This window comes from Mytilus edulis, chromosome 1 (genome assembly GCF_963676685.1).
Source record: "Mytilus edulis chromosome 1, xbMytEdul2.2, whole genome shotgun sequence".
Classification (NCBI taxonomy): domain Eukaryota; kingdom Metazoa; phylum Mollusca; class Bivalvia; order Mytilida; family Mytilidae; genus Mytilus; species Mytilus edulis.
In genome coordinates, this window is record NC_092344.1 from 73,852,343 (window position 1) to 73,871,275 (window position 18,933).

Genomic DNA, 18,933 nt, shown 5'->3' on the forward strand with positions numbered 1-18,933 from the left:
ATGTTGAAAAAAACTATGATAAATAAGCACAATATGTGTACAGCAAAATTGATTAACAAGATAATATTCTGATCCACACTGTTTCCAGTCTTCCCAAATGTATTAATACGATTTTGTATCAATATTATGCAAAATGCAAGGTATAGAGATGCTTTAGATATATTTTGAAATTTCCAGGAATTTACAAAATAAGAAATAAAACAGATTTATTCTCCATCTGACGCCTCTAGTATGTAACTCTGAGTTGTTTTAGAAAATTGCTGCCTAGAAGTAGATTATTTTCAAAAATTTATTTCATAGTAAGCATTGTAAAAATTAGTTTTTACTACTAAATAACGCAAGAGGTATATTCTTAGAACATGACAAGGTAAACTACTCAAAGGCCGTTAACTATGTGAAATTTCAAAATAGTTTCGCTGGCTCATTCAATAATGATGGATGGATACTTGACGTCCGTCGCTTGCTCATTCAATGTTAGTATTGAAAATAAAGAAACACAAATTGACTTATTCAAATTAATATTTAAACATTTACAATCAAATTAATTGCGTCTAGCAGTTTGTCTATATTTGTCATCAATGGATAGAAATCCCAAATGTAAAATGACGGGTATAGCGATCTGTTATCGCCAAGAAAATCTGCAAATGAGTTTATATTCTGGTCACGAAAACGGCATTTAAACTTTATTAAAAAGTCAAGAATACTGTTAAGTAGATATCTCTGGCCTAAATAATTAAAAATAAGAATATGTGATATGAATGGCAATGGAACAACTATCCGTCATAGTCAAAATGACGTGGACGAAAACAATTATCAGCATACGGCCTTCGACAACGGGAGGAACCCCTTTCGCATTGTCAGCATTAAAAGACCTGCTATTAAAATACCATGACATGCAAAATATGAAACAATTCAAACAAGAAAACCATCAGCCTTACTGATGACAAATCAATAATGACAGAAAGCAACCAATTGAACCCCACCATTACATGATTATAATTTGGGTTAGACAGATAAAGAACGTTGCGGAGTTATATATGTTTATAAGAACTCAACTCTGTACTTACATCGGACAGTGCATGGCGTATTTGAACAACTCTGTCCTTACATCGGACAGTGCATGGCGTATTTGAACAACTCTGTCCTTACATCGGACAGTGCATGGCGTATTTGAACAACTCTGTCCTTACATCGGACAGTGCATGGCGTATTTGAACAACTCTGTCCTTACATCGGACAGTGCATGGCGTATTTGAACAACTCTGTCCTTACATCGGACAGTGCATGGCGTATTTGAACAACTCTGTCCTTACATCGGACAGTGCATGACGTATTTGAACAACATAAACACAAAGTGTAAAGGTAAGTTATAAATTACTCGACTGGTCTGCACAAAAACAACATAAAGAAGAATGATACAAAATCTCGGTTGGTGATCATGATTACTCACGGTAATTGAAAAGGAGAGGCGGGCATTACCAAAAAAATTTCGAGTTCGGACTCTTGAATGTAAGTCATAATCAAGCTGTGGTTATAAATACAACCACAAAAAGGAATCCATAGAAAAAACAAAGAAACAACAAAAAACAACAACAACAAAAACAAAAAAAACAAAAAAAAACAAAACAAAACAAAACAAAAAACAATTAAAAACCAATTGTTCAGAGAACAATTGAAGGCCTTTCCACCATTTTATATCTATTTTGACATTAAAATATAAAAAATCAGTCTAAAATGTCAGTTCATATGGCTTTATGATGTATATAGTTATGAATTTAAAGCAAAGGTCAAAATCTAGAACGCCAAATTAACCTATGACCTTGACCTCAATTTCAAGGTCACAAACTGAGGATTTCAAATCAAAAGACTCTAGTCTCTAATATGTATGTTTAATAAGTGATATCACTTTAAACATAATTTAAGATATGATAGGGGCTAAAACTCCCATTCATTGTTTACGCACCCTTTCAACTAAAATTATTTAGTTACCACATGTGGCAACTAACAATTTATACAAAATAATTTGTCGATATCTTATAAGGTTAATGAAAATGAGTGAAAATAAGACGAATTCAAAAATTAGAATATGACCTTGACCTTTGACCTTGACCTAGTTTTCATTTTTTTGGACCAAGGACCTCAAATCAAAAGATCCTAGGTTTCTATCACTTATGGTGTTCCAGTTTAAAATACATTACAAAATTTCAAATACAAAAACGGAAATAACTCTCATATGGAGCGTTCATATTGCTTCGGTCGAAATTGGACAAATCATGCGAAGGATATAACGAGCAATTTTATAAAATAAATTTGTCGTAATCTTTTACGGTTGCGAAGGAGTTGTGATCACAAGGAAAACAGTGTTTGGGGAGATAACTCCTACAAAGAAAAATATTCGGTTACCCAGGGTAAATTTCAAAAGCGCATAAACTGTTCGATATCAAATACCAAATATCTAAGCGACATATTGCGAAACAAATGTTTATCACAAGAATAAAATTTGGCGGAAGAAAAAAAAAATAATCAGAAGAAAAACAATAGGTCTTTCCACAGAAAAGTGGAAAGACCTAAAAAAAGGAATTCAAGGACAGAAAACTCGGGAGAACGAACAGACAACGTTATGGAAAAAAACAAAAGAAAAAGATCAACAGACAGTCTACAATACAGAAAATAGAAAACTAAAATATTACCCAAACAAAGCCCTTCATTAGTCTGAGTGATCTCATGTTCTCTAAGAGAGTAAACAGATCCTACTCTATATATAGTACCCGTCGTGTTTCTAATGGAAGTACAAAATTCGACAATAATAACTAAAATGATTAAATAATAATTTATTAGACTTATTAATCAACCAGTGTACTCTTCCAAGATATTAAGTGTAAAGACATCATTAACTCACATTTGATAAATGAAAATAAAATAATAAAAATACCGAACTCCGAGGAAAATCCCTCACCAAATGGTTAAAAAAAAACAAAAGCACCAACCGAATGGATAACAATTGTCGTATTCCTGACTTGTTACAGGTATTTTCTTATGAAGGATTAAACCCGGTTTTATAGCTATCAAAACCTCTCGCTTTAATGACAGTCGCATACAGTTCCACTATATCGACAACGATGTGAGAACTAAACTAAAAGACATAATGGGTAAACATGTCAAAAATAAGGGAACATGCAGCAGTCAACATTGTGTTTTAATCTAAATCACTATGAAAATAATCAAGTATTTCATCAAAGAAACATAAAAAAAAATCATAGACATGGCAAACCAGAAAAATCGAAAGACAAAAATATGAAATATCACCATTGCACAACATCACAATGACGGAATGTACAAGTACCGAGCCACGTCAAATGTACGTTCCCAGAATTGACTAAACAGTACAAGTAATATTCAAAGACAAATAAAGAATACTATAATACCTTATCAAGTAAGATAATAAACAACGTCAGTACATAAAATCTTCACTTCAAAACCATCCAGTATATTTGTGAAGTTGATACAGAATATTTATCAACAAGGTCTTGGTATCTTCCGGTGAACTTTTAAGAAAATGGACGAGACGTTCTTTGACAAATCATTGATTTATCAACTTTTTGTTCAGACATTGGTGACATTTTACAAAGTCTGAGTAGAACCTGAAAATTCTTGAATACCGAATAAGTTGGGAAATGAATATCCCATATGCAGGTGAGGTTGGTATGTTGATACTAATGTAGGAAAACTTGTTAATTTCAAAATTAAAATACTAGTAGCCTCGTTTGTCATAGATTCTGGTAGTGATTTTTTACCACTTAATAAGTCTTAAAATGAGGCATAGGAAGCCTCTTATATACTGAAATAAAAGTACATGGTTTCAACAGGATGTAGAACCTTAATTTTTATAACTGTACAGCAATACATTTTCATATTTATGTTGTTTTTCTCAAAAAACAAAATTAATGTTATTTCCGATGAATTAAATATTCAAAGATCTTGTTACGATGTTGTGCTGATAACTGTCACCTTTTAGAATAAATTTATGTAAATGGCCAATGAGTTTGAATGGATCGCATTTAAATTTACGGGTACACAAAAACAACATCACCATAAAAAATAGGATGTTTATATTCTGTGTATAATATATACAAAACTTCCTAACCAAGGCTTTGTATTTTGGTAGCATTTAGTAAATGAATCAATTTCGGGCAACGAGATCCCAGACTTAAAACAGTGTCATTGATTTTTGGTTTTAATGGATATGTATCTACGATTTCTTATGAAGATCCTGCATTCAGCGTTTTCTCGAAATTAGGTTCTATTGAAGTCAACTGATTTAACACGATTTGTTTTAAAGTGTTGTATTTTTAACACACAGAACATAAGGGAAAAGGGTTGGATCATGTATACTGTCCCCAAAGTAAGATAGTGATAATAATACAAATTAAAGGCTCTAAAGAGCCTGTGTCGCTCACCTTGGTCTATGTGAATATTAAACAAAGGGCGCAGATAGATTCATGACAAAATTATGTTTTGGTGATGGTGATGTGTTTATACATCCTACTTTACTGAACACTCTTGCTGTTTACAATTATCTCTATCTATAATGAACTTGACCCAGTAGTTTCAGTGGAAAATGTTAGTAAAAATTTACAAATTTTATGAAAATTGTTAAAAATTGACTATAAAGGGGAAAAAATAACTCCTTAGGGGGTCAATTGACCATTTTGGTGATGTTAACTTATTTTTAGCTCTTACTTTGCTGTACATTGTTGCTGTTTACAGTTTATCTCTATCTATAATAAAATTCAAAATAATAACAAAAAACTGTAAAATTTTCTTAAAACTACTAATTCAGGGGCAGCAACCTAACAACGGGTTGTACGATTCATCTGAAAATTTCAGGGCATATAGAATTGACCTGATAAACAATTTAACCACAGTCAGATTTGATTTAAATGCTTTGGTTTTTTGAGTTATAAGCCAAAAACTGCATTTCACACCTATGTTCTATTTTTAGCCGTGGCGGCCAACTTGTTTGAATAGCCCGGTCACCAGACACATTTTCAAAACTAGATACCCAAAAGGTGATTGTGGCCAAGTTTGGATTAATTTTGCCTAGGAGTTTCAGAGGAGAAGATTTTTGTAAAAGATAACTAAGATTTATGAAAAATGGTTAAAAATTGACTATAAAAGGCAATAACTCATAAAGGGGTCAACTGACCATTTCGGTCATTTGATTTATTTGTAAATCTTACTTTGCTGAACATTATTGCTGTTTACAGTTTATCTCTATCTATAATAATATTCAAGATAATAACCAAAAACAGTAAAATTTCCTTAAAATTACCAATTCAGGTGCAGCAACCCAACAATGGGATGTCCGATTCATCTGAAAATTTCAAGGCATATAGAAATTGACCTGATAACAATTTAACCCCAGTCAGATTTGTTCTTAATGCTTTGATTTTTGAGTTATTATAAGCCAAAAACTGCATTTTACCCCTATGTTCTATTTTTAGCCATGGTGGCCATCTTCGTTGGTTGGCCGGGTCACCGGACACAATTTTTAAACTACATACCCCAATGATGATTGAGGCCAAGTTTGGTTCAATTTGGCCCAGTAGTTTCAGAGGAGAAGCTTTTTGTAAAAGATTTACGGAAAATGGTTAAAAATTGACTATTAAGGGCAATAACTCATAAAGGGGTCAACTGACCATTTCGGTCATTTGACTTATTTGTAAATCTTACTTTGCTGAACATTTTTGCTGTTTACAGTTTATCTCTATCTATAATAATATTCATGATAATAACCAAAAACAGCAAAATTTCCTTAAAATTACCAATTCAGGGCAGCAACCTTACAACGGGTTGTCCAATTCATCTGAAAATTTCAAGGCAGATATATCTTGACCTGATAAACATTTTAACCCGATGTCAGATTTGCTCTAAATGCTTTGTTTTTTTTAGTTATAAGCCAAAAACCGCATTTTACCACTATGTTCTATTTTTAGCCATGGCGGCCATCTTGGTTGGTTGGCCGGGTCACCGGACATAATTTTCAAACTAGATACCCTAATTATGATTTTTGCCATGTTTGGTTAAATTTGACATAGTAGTTTCAGAGGAGAAAATTTTTGTAAAAGTTTACAGACGACGGACGACGGACGACGGACGCCAAGTGATCTAAAAATAAACATAATACATTTTTTTTGAGTAAATCAAGCCTGATCATAAACTTTTCCAACCCAGGCATATCAGTGCATGTTATATATCTTCGTTGTAGTAGAACTTATAAATAATGCAGCTAAGTATATTAGATTTAGTCGCTTTCCTGTGATTCTCAGCGTTTGATTCCATTGATACAGGTAAAGGTAATGGGGGTATTTTTTTCTGTAGTTTGTGCTATAGAAATTTGTTTTAAAAACAATAGCATTCTCTCTGATTTGATTTAGGACATCGTTTGATATAAAACATTATCGTTAATTCTTAAACGTCCATTGCAACGCGCGTTTTTAATCAGAAACCTCAACCAGGACACTTTCCAAGCACAAGTCATTGCTGCTGATTCTGAACATTTGCGAATGCGCAATCGGATTGTTGGGAAAATATACATTTTTACTTTTTCTTCCGGCTAGCTATAGCCCAGGAACCAAAAGACACTTTTTTACTTCGTGCCAACTTGATGAGTATAGCCATCACTGACTGATTTTACACTTTGTTCCTGTGTTGTGTTTTTACTTTCCTGTCCTGGTTAAGGGAGTTTTGAGCGCTAACAAACTTGTATATTCTATATGTATCGGTCCCAAGGCTGGTGCATAAAATGGAGAGGTTATCGTTTGTTGTTGTCTCTCTTATTTGTTTTCGTTTATTGATTTTTCATAAATCAGGCCCTTGTTTTTTCTCTCTGTTGAATTGTTTCACGTAATGATCTGATCTGTCGGTGCATATTAAAGTTGCATACACATTATTAGATTTGCTCATTTTTGAATGTCAAACGGTGACCTATAGTTACTATAATATACTTTTAAAATGCATATTGTTTGATAGTCGTCTCATTGGCAATGATACTTCATCTCTGTATTTTATCCTAGATACATGTACCTCCAGATATTTTAAGAAACTGCGTTAGGTCGATATAAAGTTAAGATTGCAAATACTGACATTGAACTTGTTAACTTTTTTCATTAAAAATGATCTGATTAATAATCTCTATAATTATACAACACATTACAATAATTATACTAGGCACTACAAATTCTATTTTGACCTCCAATCAAGAAATTCAATATTGCATTAATTAGCTCTGGTATGTTGCAACCTCCTAATCGTTTCGTGGTATAGGTAGCATATACTGTGCATTGTTTACCTTCTAATATTATTGATACTATTAATAAAGTGCATCAAAGAATCGATCCTTTCTTTACAAATACCTTCTGATTAACTTTCGATTTATGTGGTCACATTTCTGCAGATCAAGTATGATTATGATCATTTAACGGTTTGTTTTATTAATTCATTGGAATTTTTTGGCAAAAAAATATCATTAATATTTAAAACGATACGTTACATTGGACATGTGTCAAGTTAATCCAAAAATAATTCATATTTTTGCTTGTAAATTTTTTTTTCTCAAACAAATACAAAGAGACGAAAATATTAATATGTACTTTGAATTCGGTATTAAGCTAGTGCAGCAACAATTTAACATAGAACCACATAGCTTTGATCATTCAGGCTATTAAGCAAGTAACAAATCAATACGTAAGAGATATAATAAAAAAAAAAGATCATATATCTCAATGGATAAAAAAAAATCTATTTAAGGATCAGTAAGTTATGTGTATGCCATGTTAAGTGGCATACATGTACCTGTCTTTGTAAAAATCCAAAGATATCCGGATAGCAATTATACTACTTTGCTGCTTCTACAACGGCACATACGTTCTTGTTGTTTTGTTTGTTTCTACTTATCAATTTGTTTACCCGGGCCTTCCATGCATGTAGCTTACTCTAATGTTTGCGATTTTTTTTTATTGTTAAGGTCCATGTGGTGACCTACAATTGTTAATATTTTTTTAACTTCAGTCTTTATGGATAGTTGTCTCATTGGCAATTATACCACATCATCTTCATTTTATTTTTATCTTATACTTCAATGGGGGTGGCACTCTAGTGCCTCAATAAAATAATATCTCAAGTGTTTTCTCAACGTCAAATCGATGTCTAAAAATAACTCACGGATCTTTCCTAGTTTAAGTTATACCAATATTTCGTGTTAATTTTTTATCAAGCATTTTTCAAAGCATTTTCTTATATATTATATAAAGCTTAAATTCTACGTCTTTTGCTTTTAAATCAGTAACGGGTTTTTATCATTCCTGAGAGATGATAATACAAACCGGATAGTTCCTATATATATAGTGAAACCAACAGTACGTGTCGTATGGTATAAGAACACTTACCGACGCAATAATGTATGTTGTTAGCAATATTAGATTTAATGTTCAGCATCTGCCAACAGAAAAATAGATGTTAGGATGAAGCTGCGTCTATTATACGTAAAAGATAATCAAGATATCAGGCTTATAACTTGGTGCCCAAGACGCACGTTTCGTCTTCACAAGACTCGTCAGTGCTGAAAGGCCAATTCAAATACGATGTTGAAGAATATGAAAAACTGAAATTTTGAAAACACAAAGTTGAGAATGGAAATGGGGAATGCGCCAAAGAGACAAAAACCCGACCATAGAGCATAAACAGCATAAGGTCACCAACAGGTCTTCAATGCAACGAGAAATTCTCGCAGACGTCCTTCAGCTGGCTCCTTAACAAATATATACTGGTTCAGTGATAATGAACACCATACTAAACTCCAAATTGTACACAAGAAACTAAAAGTTAAAATAATACAAAACTTACAAAGGCCAGAGGCTCCTGACTTGGGACAGGCGAAAAAATGCGGCGGGGTTAAACATGTTTGTGAGATCTCAACCCTCCCCTATACCTTTAGCCAATGCAGAAAAGTAAAGATGCACAGGTAATCTGAATAAACATCATCAATCCAGACTTGTACACAGCTGCTCTGAAGGAAGCATATTCCTTAATTGATTATTATTTTTCTGTTTTCTGTAAGTTTGCTACTGTTTTAAATAAAAGAATATAATTTGTCATTTTGTGCATGATAATTCGACAGAGATTACCGTGATTTTAACCCCATTAAAACATTTTCTTGACAAAATGTTATTATAGATTAACCTCCAAGACTAATTTGAATATAATTCATATTCCGTTGTTTATTAATAAAGGCATATATCCTGAATTGTTTCTCTGCAAACATTTATTTCAATGAAATCTTTTGAAATGTTCAGACGAAGGTCAGTGCCAAAACATTTGTTGTAATAGTAAACGATCTCTTATAGTTCAGACAATGGTTGGAGTATTAAATTGGAGCAGAGACATATATACACAGAGATTGGCAACTCCATGAAATCCCGTTAAAGATCACGGCCCAGAATGAGATTTTCGTCGATAAATATTAGACATGACTGTAATCAAGTCGGGGATGAATAACCTCGATAGATAATCAAGAAAAGCAATGGGAAAATGATATCAGATCATATTATAATTTCTTTTCTAAAAAAATACTTGAATGTTATATTTATATTTAAATATTTATTGAGAAAAATATTTTTTTCTGTGTATATATGTCTCTGATTGGAGAAAAAAAGGGAGGCGAAATAAACCGTAAGAACTTTAAACTCTGAAGTAAAAAATAAAATGACAAAGCCATGGCTTAAAAAAGGCAAAGACAAACGAACAACGTTCACGAAACACAACATAGTAGGTGTATGACAAGCATAATTTAGCTTATTTTTTCGCTATGGTAACAACTTTTTGAAGTACCTATATATTATTACAACGTGCATTGTAATATTTTGGTTCATCAAAATCATTCTGCACAAACACTTTATTGTATATATATATAATTGAGATTAGAGGGTTTAAATCTTTAGTCCGAAAATGTCTCGCAAGTCTTATTTCCAAAATGTCAGTTTAATGAATTCTTATTTTGAGATTTTCATTTGGCCAAGTTTGCGTCCATCAACGGTCAAAAGGCCAAAGAATAATTAGACTGAACAATGAAACTGAAATAGTATATACATGAAGGTGATAGTACTATAATTGTAATGGTATAATATTTAAAACTCGTGTCTCATGCGTAATCACAAATGACGCTTATCTAGTAAAATACCTTGAAATAGAAATAAATCTTTAATTCGTTAAATCACGATTCTATTTACTTTGTCTACTATTTCTTCGGATACTGACCTGTTGTACCAGAAACTGTTCAGATGTTTATCCGTATTCAGGGCAGGCTTTCGAAACGGTAACACATTCAGACACAAATTTCAAACATATTCATAGAAAATATTAGTAAGCAAAGAAATAGCGGAATATACCAAACGAATACTCTGAGTCGAAGACTAGCTGACATAGAAACACAACATAGAAAACTCACAATTGAGCAACAACAACCTCCTTAAAAACCGGGGAATTTTAGGGCATTGGGTTCGATCTCAGCTGCTCTGAACTGACAACCATCTCTTCCTTGGTATATGGCTCTCTGTTTTAAGTACAAAAATCAATTAACTAAGGTATGCTGATTAGAAAAAGTATATGTATGCTGTTCACTTCTGTAAAAACGATTGGGATAAAATTACATGATTAAAAAGTTCAAATAACAAAACACTAATTTTCTAAGAAAAATTCAAAACCCACCAAACGACCAGAAAACAACTGTCATGTTCCTGACTTGATACCGAATGGCCGAGTGGTCTATGTAGTCGAACTACTATATCACTAGCCTGTCAACACTGCGGTTGTGAGTTCGAATTCCACATGTGTCAGTTGCGCCCGACTCCAATCCTAATTGACTATAAAATTGTCAGTTTTCCTACCATAGGTCGGTGGTTTTCTCTTGGTACAACGGCTTCCCCAACCAATAAAACTGACCGCCATGAAATAGCACAGCAAAAATACTGACAGTGGTGTTAAACACTAATCAATCAATCAATCAATCAATCAATCAATCAATCAATCAATTTACCAATCCTTCTTCGACTTACAGTTTTTGAGTGCCCCTTTGTGCTTTGTTACACCTGTCTTCCTTTAATCAGTATATATCCTACATTTTCTTATGATAAAATAACTGTCGAATGACAAAGAGAAAATATATGTTATCAATATAAATTTCTACTCAACTGTGTGATTGTGTCACTTACCACGGCAAAAAGGTCACGTGGATAAGATTTTTTATTCTAATGACTTATTAATAAAAACCAATAACTTGTCAAACATATTAATTATCAATTTTTGAAGTCTTTTATGTACTGAGGAAGAAAAAGTTATGTATTAGAAAACGAACATTGTTATCAAATTTCATATCTTTAAATATCGACTTTTAAAATCTGAATATGTATTCAAACATAGAATGAAAATATTGAGTAGGGTTAAGACTAATTAAACACAACAGGTAATCATCAATAGTTATTTAAGTAATACATTTGTTGACAAAACCAGATTAAATTCCATATCATATCCCTCAACGATCGACTCCTTCATCAACAAGTTCACATTGAAATCACCTAAGTAAATTTACATTGACAATTGCAAACAATTTAGCTAAGCTACAATTATGTAAAATAAGATTAAAGACATGTTTGCTCTGAATAGAAGGTGTGCATATTCATAATTTCGTGGTAAATTAATCGGCTGAATACTTATACTTGCTTAGATCACAGTGTCTTTAACCTTACGAAGAACTAACACATGTATAGGTAAAACTCATTTTGCACTACACTCACCTGTAGGTATGTATATTTGTTTCATCGTTCTTTTCTCATAATCTCGTATTTTAAGATACTATGCTAAAATATTTATTGAGCAGCTTTTTAATGTTGATATAGATTTTATTTTAAGTCAACTCGAATTCAAGTTAACCGCAAACATAAGGATATTAAATATGTTAAAATTATAAGAATTAAAAAAATAATAATATTTTAAAATCATATGATAATGATGATGACAATTTAACTTAATTTCTGACTTTGTTCGAGAACGGAAGTACTAAATTGTAAATAAAGTACTTCGATAGTTCAAGCTTAGTACAATGACCAAAGCGTTTTTGTTTTTGTTTTTTTTTTGGGGGGGGGGGGCTTAAATTATTATCCGAAATTGACGGATATGTGTTACAAATAGCAACGAGATAGCACAGCATATAAAATGGTCTGTTGAAATTACATACCATAATCATGATTTTAATTTAGTACAGTAACTACTATTATAACGTGAAATTACTTTAAATATTAGCATTTTGGTACAACATTTATAATTATTATTATTTAGTATCATACTTATAGGTTTTTTTTTTAATTATTTAATATTTTATTTCATTCTTTCTCAAACATATTATATAAAAGTATTTTCCTTAGTTACAAATGTAGTTTTTGCGCTCGTTCTTCCATCCGAACGTTCTTACTATTCATACTTCACCTATTCCGCGAACTGAATTTTCTTGAATTTTTCACCAAACCTTCAACTATTTTACGAAATATTATATAATAATTTAGTAACGCATTTTATGCACTTAAATAGTTTAAATAATGTTTCTAAAATGTAAACCCAGTTGAAAAGTAAATCGTAATATTTACATATGATCGATATTTTATTCTTTTGAAATTATAAACGGTTATCGTTTTGAAATAAGACTTTGCTTTTATAATCGTATGTTGAATATTTATTATATTTTTTTAATTTTCTGAATGATTAAATATAACGAATGATTTCTATAAAACAAAATACCAACAAATAATTCAATATGTACATGTAATAAGTTTGTGAGAAGTATTTTGAACGAAAGGGAGAAAGAATTGGGGATTCTCTGTTTAATAAATAGAAAAGTGCAATGCAATTGTGGTCAAGATTTAAGAGGGAACACTAAAGTCTTCCCAAGAAGCAATAATGACTGGGCTCAATCCTTCATTTTTACCTATATTTTAAAACCAATATATACAATCAATCATCAATTAAAGTCAGACAAAACCAGTTCACTTTTAATATATTTTAAAATTTACATCATACGCTATTGCTTATCTAATATGCATTATATGTTCCCAAACCCCTTTACACATCCTAATAATAGAAAAACATGTACGAAACATTGAGGTGAGCTGTAAAAGAAATTACCGAAGAGAGTTATTAAATTCATGAAAGAAATAAAGGAAAATCTTCGTACTTATATCAACTTTTTTCCAATAAATATGTTACCGAAATATGAGGCGTTCCTTTTGATGAATCATGCGAAAGTTTGGAAGGTTATTCAGCCATTTTGAGACAAAAAATATAATATTTAGGGTTAATCGTATTTAATCGTATTAGAAACAGTGCGCAAAATAACAATCATTTATTTATTAAGGATGTAATTGAATCTTTGATTATCAAAATGTTATTTTTACGAATTAAAGATTTCTTTGTGAGGTATCTTATGGGTTATTTTCATAAGTGAGCTCTACGCTTGTCATGCAAACGTGTTTAATCTTTATTAAAATCTGTTTCTATTATTTGTAATTCTGAAGTGTATGGTTATCATTTTTCACCTATTTTCAATGATTGATCGGGCTCAATTTTCGATAATTAAACAAGACAGATTTTAAATTCTTGTTACATTTTAAATAACCCCCAAGTTACTAAGATTTAATGTAAATCAAACAGTTAGTTAAAACTTCACTAATACTGAAGACGTTCTTTAATTGTTGAAAAAAAATGGCAAGTAGAAAATCTAGATCGAGCAGTACGACTTCTGTTATTCTGGCTTCAACAAAATTTCGAAGATTTTCATCCTCACCGGAAAGGGAATGGCATTGGAGTTCTTCTACAATCGACCAACAACTAAAACGGGGATCAGCTACAGAAATTGTAACTCATTCTCGCGACAAAATAAGCAGTGAAAACAAACCTAATAGCGGCAGTGCTCTAAAGAAGTTTAAGGGTGCTATACGGGCGACAATGATCGTTGGTAATAGAAGAACATCTGATTCTGTTATGTTTAATTTTTTAGCCATGTCTGATGATAAGCGAAGAGGAACTATTCATGGATCTCATGGAATTAATAGCAAACGTCGAAGTGGTGATACCTTATTGAAAGATTCTCGCCTGGTGTCATTCCTGAGTCGAAAATCGGAAGAAAAAAAGGTTAGATTTTATAAAATATAATAAGAAAAGATTTAGTGTCAATGTATATTGGCGTTTGTTTTTGTTGTACTTCAGTGTTCCTGTTGTTCATTTGTTTTCTTCTTATATTTGCATGTAGTTGATGTGTTTCCCTCGGTTTTAGTTTGTGACCCTGATTTGTTTTCTCTCAATCAATATATGACTTTTGAACACTTGGATACTACTGTTGCCTTTATTTAGTTTCGAGAACTACCATTATTTACAAAATAACACTTCAAAAGTGGGTCAAAAAACATTCTAGTTTTCTATGATTTATTTAATTCGTATGATTATTTGGTGTGGTCCCTCATTTGAAATGTTCAGCGTCCCAAATTTTATAGTATTGTTGCATTTTGATGCAATATATTGTATTTATTGTAAGTCTAGTATTGCTACGAAACTACTGACCTTTTTCATTCATGGTTACTGTTACCTCAATTTGATTAAACAGTTGAATAGTCTTTTAAATTAATTGATTGAAGAATATCAGACAAAAAGAAAAAAAAATCAAATTGGATTCTAGAATGCACGATTCGCAAAATTCAGATGAAATACGACACTGTCTGACTTGTTCATATGATATTTTGAATATAAACTCTTGCCGTCACGTTAAATTAATATACACAATATAAAGCTTAATTATGCTTCCCTTATTCTTTGTTCATTATTTCTCGAAATATGCTGTATGATTTATTAAGCGAATTGCTAGTAACGGAATAACGAAGACAAAAAACAAAAAATGTTTCTTTGACTATTAGTTATTTCCAAAAATATCACAACACCATAGTAATATCTCCTATTTTCATGAATTTTTTTTTCGAATAAAAACACCAAGAGAAAAATCAATTGACACCAATTTCTTAAAAGAAATCAATATATATATATATATATATATGGCATGAAACATTCATTGTGCATATGGAAGCAGCAGTATAGCTTTACCAAATAAATATGACTTTTATTTATATTCTCTCTTCAATTCTCTAAAACGGATCCACTGAACATACAAGTAGCAAATCTTAATGTTTGTTCAAACAGTCTTTCTTAACTACACAAACATATTAGACTTACTTTTTAAAAATTATTCAGTGATCCATATCTGTTTTTTTATCGAGTTGTCCTCAACAAGTGTCAAATTAAACATTTGGTTTATAATAATATTTAGATTGTTTGATTGAAAATTTAACAGTAATCCGTAAAATACATACACTTAATGTAAGCAAGTTATCAAAAGCCATATGAATTCATATGCATGTATGTGGTCAAAATACTTTCAGTCATGATATTATGTATTTTCATATCAGTTACTTAGGGATTAGAATTTTCACTGTAAATAAAAAAAATTTTTGGCATTTGAGACCAGAGATTCATAACTCGTTTGTTTGTTGATTGTACATGTTTATGTGTGTCTTCTCTCGTTGAATACGTCCCTCATTGACGTATATTTAACTTTTTATTTCATACAAATCAATTGGAATCTTAATAGATTTATAATAATCAAATCCTTATGATACAGAAACAGGGAGGTTTAAGAGGTAGGATAACCAATGATAAAACTATCCATCAGAGTCCAAATGCCGAACAGATCAGTGTTGTCTTTGTTTTTAAAAAAGAATATAAAATGACATATACTTATTTTCAATTTAACAGTAAAAAAATCCAAAAGTTTGACTATATAACTCACTTGTAATAAAACTGATGTTGTATGTTTGTTAGTCGTTCGTTCGTTTGATCGTCTGTTAACTCTATCGGTAAAAACGTTAAATCCCCAAAATGGAGGGTATCAATAAGCCCATAGTATTGCCCATTCCCCTGCATTTGTTCACAATCTAAAAGTTGTCAAATCCTACAGTTACTGGAATTTTAATACTGCAGAGTCTATATCATGTTCTTGAAATATTTTAGCAAACAAAATACATATTTCTATTTACAAAATTGCTAGATCTATATGTTTTTGTAAAATATTCCATCGGAGGACAACTCTTGATAACATACATTGATTTGTATCCAAATGCAGCTGTACTTCGATCATTAGTTTGAATTTGATGAAGGTCTTCTTTATTTTATTTTGAAAAATGCTGAAGATTTGCCAAAATGTGTTAACATTCATGTTGAGAGCCATTTTCAGGGTTCTTTAATTCAGTATTTTATTAAAAATATCATCAGATTCGAAGTACACATGTCAAGCCTGGAAACTGTGAATCTTTTAATCGAAAAAGATTGAAAACAGCCCCATTGTGCTTATATATGGGGTAATTTTCCATACCTCGTCCTCCATGCGTACATCAAACTATTTTTAATAGATTTACAAAAATATCTGAGTTATTTATTTAAACGGCAAAAAATAAGCTTACTGTACAATTTTCGTATATAAAGTATATAAAAGTAAACGACTAGGATTGAGAATATCAATTAAAAAAATCGTGCGTCCGAATCGCTTTTTTAAGTCACTTTCATCTAGAACGCACGAACTAAATACTTGAAAGACAGGAATGTATAAATACATGTTAGTAAACAATTTTGATTTTTTTTTTACTAAAATGGACCTTAATAATATAGAAAATTACATGTAAGGTTAACTATTTGGAACCTTAGATTTTTGAGGAAGTAGATTTTTTTGCCAGAACCAAACCGACCAGACACAGACAAATAGCTGTTGCAAAGATCTTTGACGTGCAAAGAAAGGTGATTTCCAAAACTAATCTCATTGTTTTAAAAAAAAAATAGGTTGTGAAAAGGATAAATTCATATTAATGGGCATAACACTTAAAGAACAGTCTGCAATGAAAACTCTTAAGTAACCCGACCCTCTCCTGTCATCTTGAGAACTCTCGTGCGATCACCTGTGTTTGTAATTTCAAATTTTAAACCATATCAAAAGCGTTTTTCTTTAAATCAAACAAAACGAAAAATCCGTTATCTCTTTATATAGTTTAACTTTGTATGAAATTAGGAATTTTACTATTAATAATATTTGTATCGTTTAATTTAATTACGTTCGATTTACTTCATTTAGTCGTTGTATAAACATATTTCACGATTTTCAAACTGAAGATTTAAACTTGAGATTAAAGTATTAAAACCCTATACATGAAGTAACATTCTCAAACGATAAACAGGTACATACATTGTACAATCAATGGGCAAATTGTGTCGGCCTTTCACAACCAGAACTTAGTTAATTTAGACCTCCAACACAGCTTGTCCACTTGAACTGTTACAGTACTTCACTATCTTCAAATCTGAACGACATCAATTTTTACATGTAACCTAAGCATGTACCCTATTAAGTTGAAATATTTGGCCTATTATATTATTGTTATTTGATTTGTTATGCATGTGGCAACACGCATGCGTGAACAAATTTAACTATCCGCGTCTGCCTTTCATTTTTTTTTAACAATTTTGGTTTTAACTTTTAAAAAATCTGTTTTTATTTAATTTGTTTGAGTGGCACTTAATTGTACATTTTGTATAAATATTGTTATTTAAAATCAATTTTTCTTTGTGTATTTTCAACATATTTGTATTTTGATTTTCAGAAACGGTTGATATTGAAGTTTAGAATAATAGCACGATCCATTGGTTACATGATCCACTTGTGCCACAAAGTAATGGTGGACAAGTATGTATATATATAACAACAGCAAACATTCATTTCTATTCATATTATGACGACCATTTAAACGAAAGTGTGTCTAACAAGGGGTATCACAACATAATGACTTTTCTATGGGTGATTATGCAAAAACGATCCTTTTCATGCATTGCATATATTTATTATTGCTTTTATTCTATTCATTATTGAGCAAACATGTGTAAATGACATCAGAAGTATAACAAATTCATCTAGCTAATCTTAATGTATTTGTATTCATGAATTAATGTCATATATGATTTGTGTACCATGATATTAACCGTTTAACTATGAAATTAGCATGTTTTAACACCAATGCAATGATTATCGTTAAAAGTACAAAAGCATAGAACGATGTTGAAGTTTGTAGGCAAAATAAAAAAATCTTTTGATGTATAAATGCCAAAAATATTTAAAACAGAACAGTCAAAACCATATTAGCCAATGTTGCATGAGTAGTTTCAACCTTAAAATGTAACGAGCAAGATTGGCGGAGATTTTACTCAATACAAGAGATGCTATACACCTTACAAAAGAAATGTACTATGACGGAGAGTTTTAAAAGAGTCTTCTTATAACTAGTTACTGCATATGCATTTGCGTTAAATTTTTACTACTGCTATTTTTTTTCGTCCGTCGTCTGTTAACTTTTACACAAATCTTCTCTAAAACTTCTGGGCCAAATTCAACCAAATTTGGCCACACTCATCATTGGGGTATTTAGTTTAAAAAGTGTGTTCAATGACCAATCTGTCTACCAAGATGACCGACATGGCTAAAAATGGCTGTGAGAAAGCGGTTTAACAAGACAAAAATCCTTAAATTCAATATGATGGGGTTATCAGCTTTGATAAGACACGATTGACTAATAAGAACATGTGGCATCATTGTCAATATGACACAAATCAAATGACTTGCATTTATGAAATTAGACGTCATCGTACTGCCTTAAACAGTGAGCAAATCCCATACCGTAAATTAAGCTATAATAAAAGGCCCGGCTATGTCAATATGTGACAAAGTTGAATCGGATAAAAAAAACA

General features: G+C 31.3%; 1 protein-coding gene across 2 annotated transcripts in view; it reads left to right on the top strand.

The window, feature by feature from the left end:
• The first annotated feature begins 11,764 nt into the window (after positions 1–11,764).
• LOC139489766 (cyclic nucleotide-binding domain-containing protein 2-like) overlaps positions 11,765–18,933 on the top strand; it is a 28,529-nt gene continuing 21,360 nt past the window's right edge. Inside the window, exons 1-3 of one of the 2 annotated variants that reach the window (XM_071276590.1) lie at positions 11,765–11,855; positions 14,102–14,235; positions 17,796–17,878. In XM_071276590.1, the coding sequence (XP_071132691.1) occupies positions 14,104–14,235; positions 17,796–17,878 (215 nt within the window). In that variant the 5' untranslated portion in view covers positions 11,765–11,855; positions 14,102–14,103. Of the gene's footprint in view, positions 11,856–13,701; positions 14,236–17,795; positions 17,879–18,933 lie in introns of those variants that run through there. The other variant, XM_071276582.1, reaches the window with a different exon arrangement.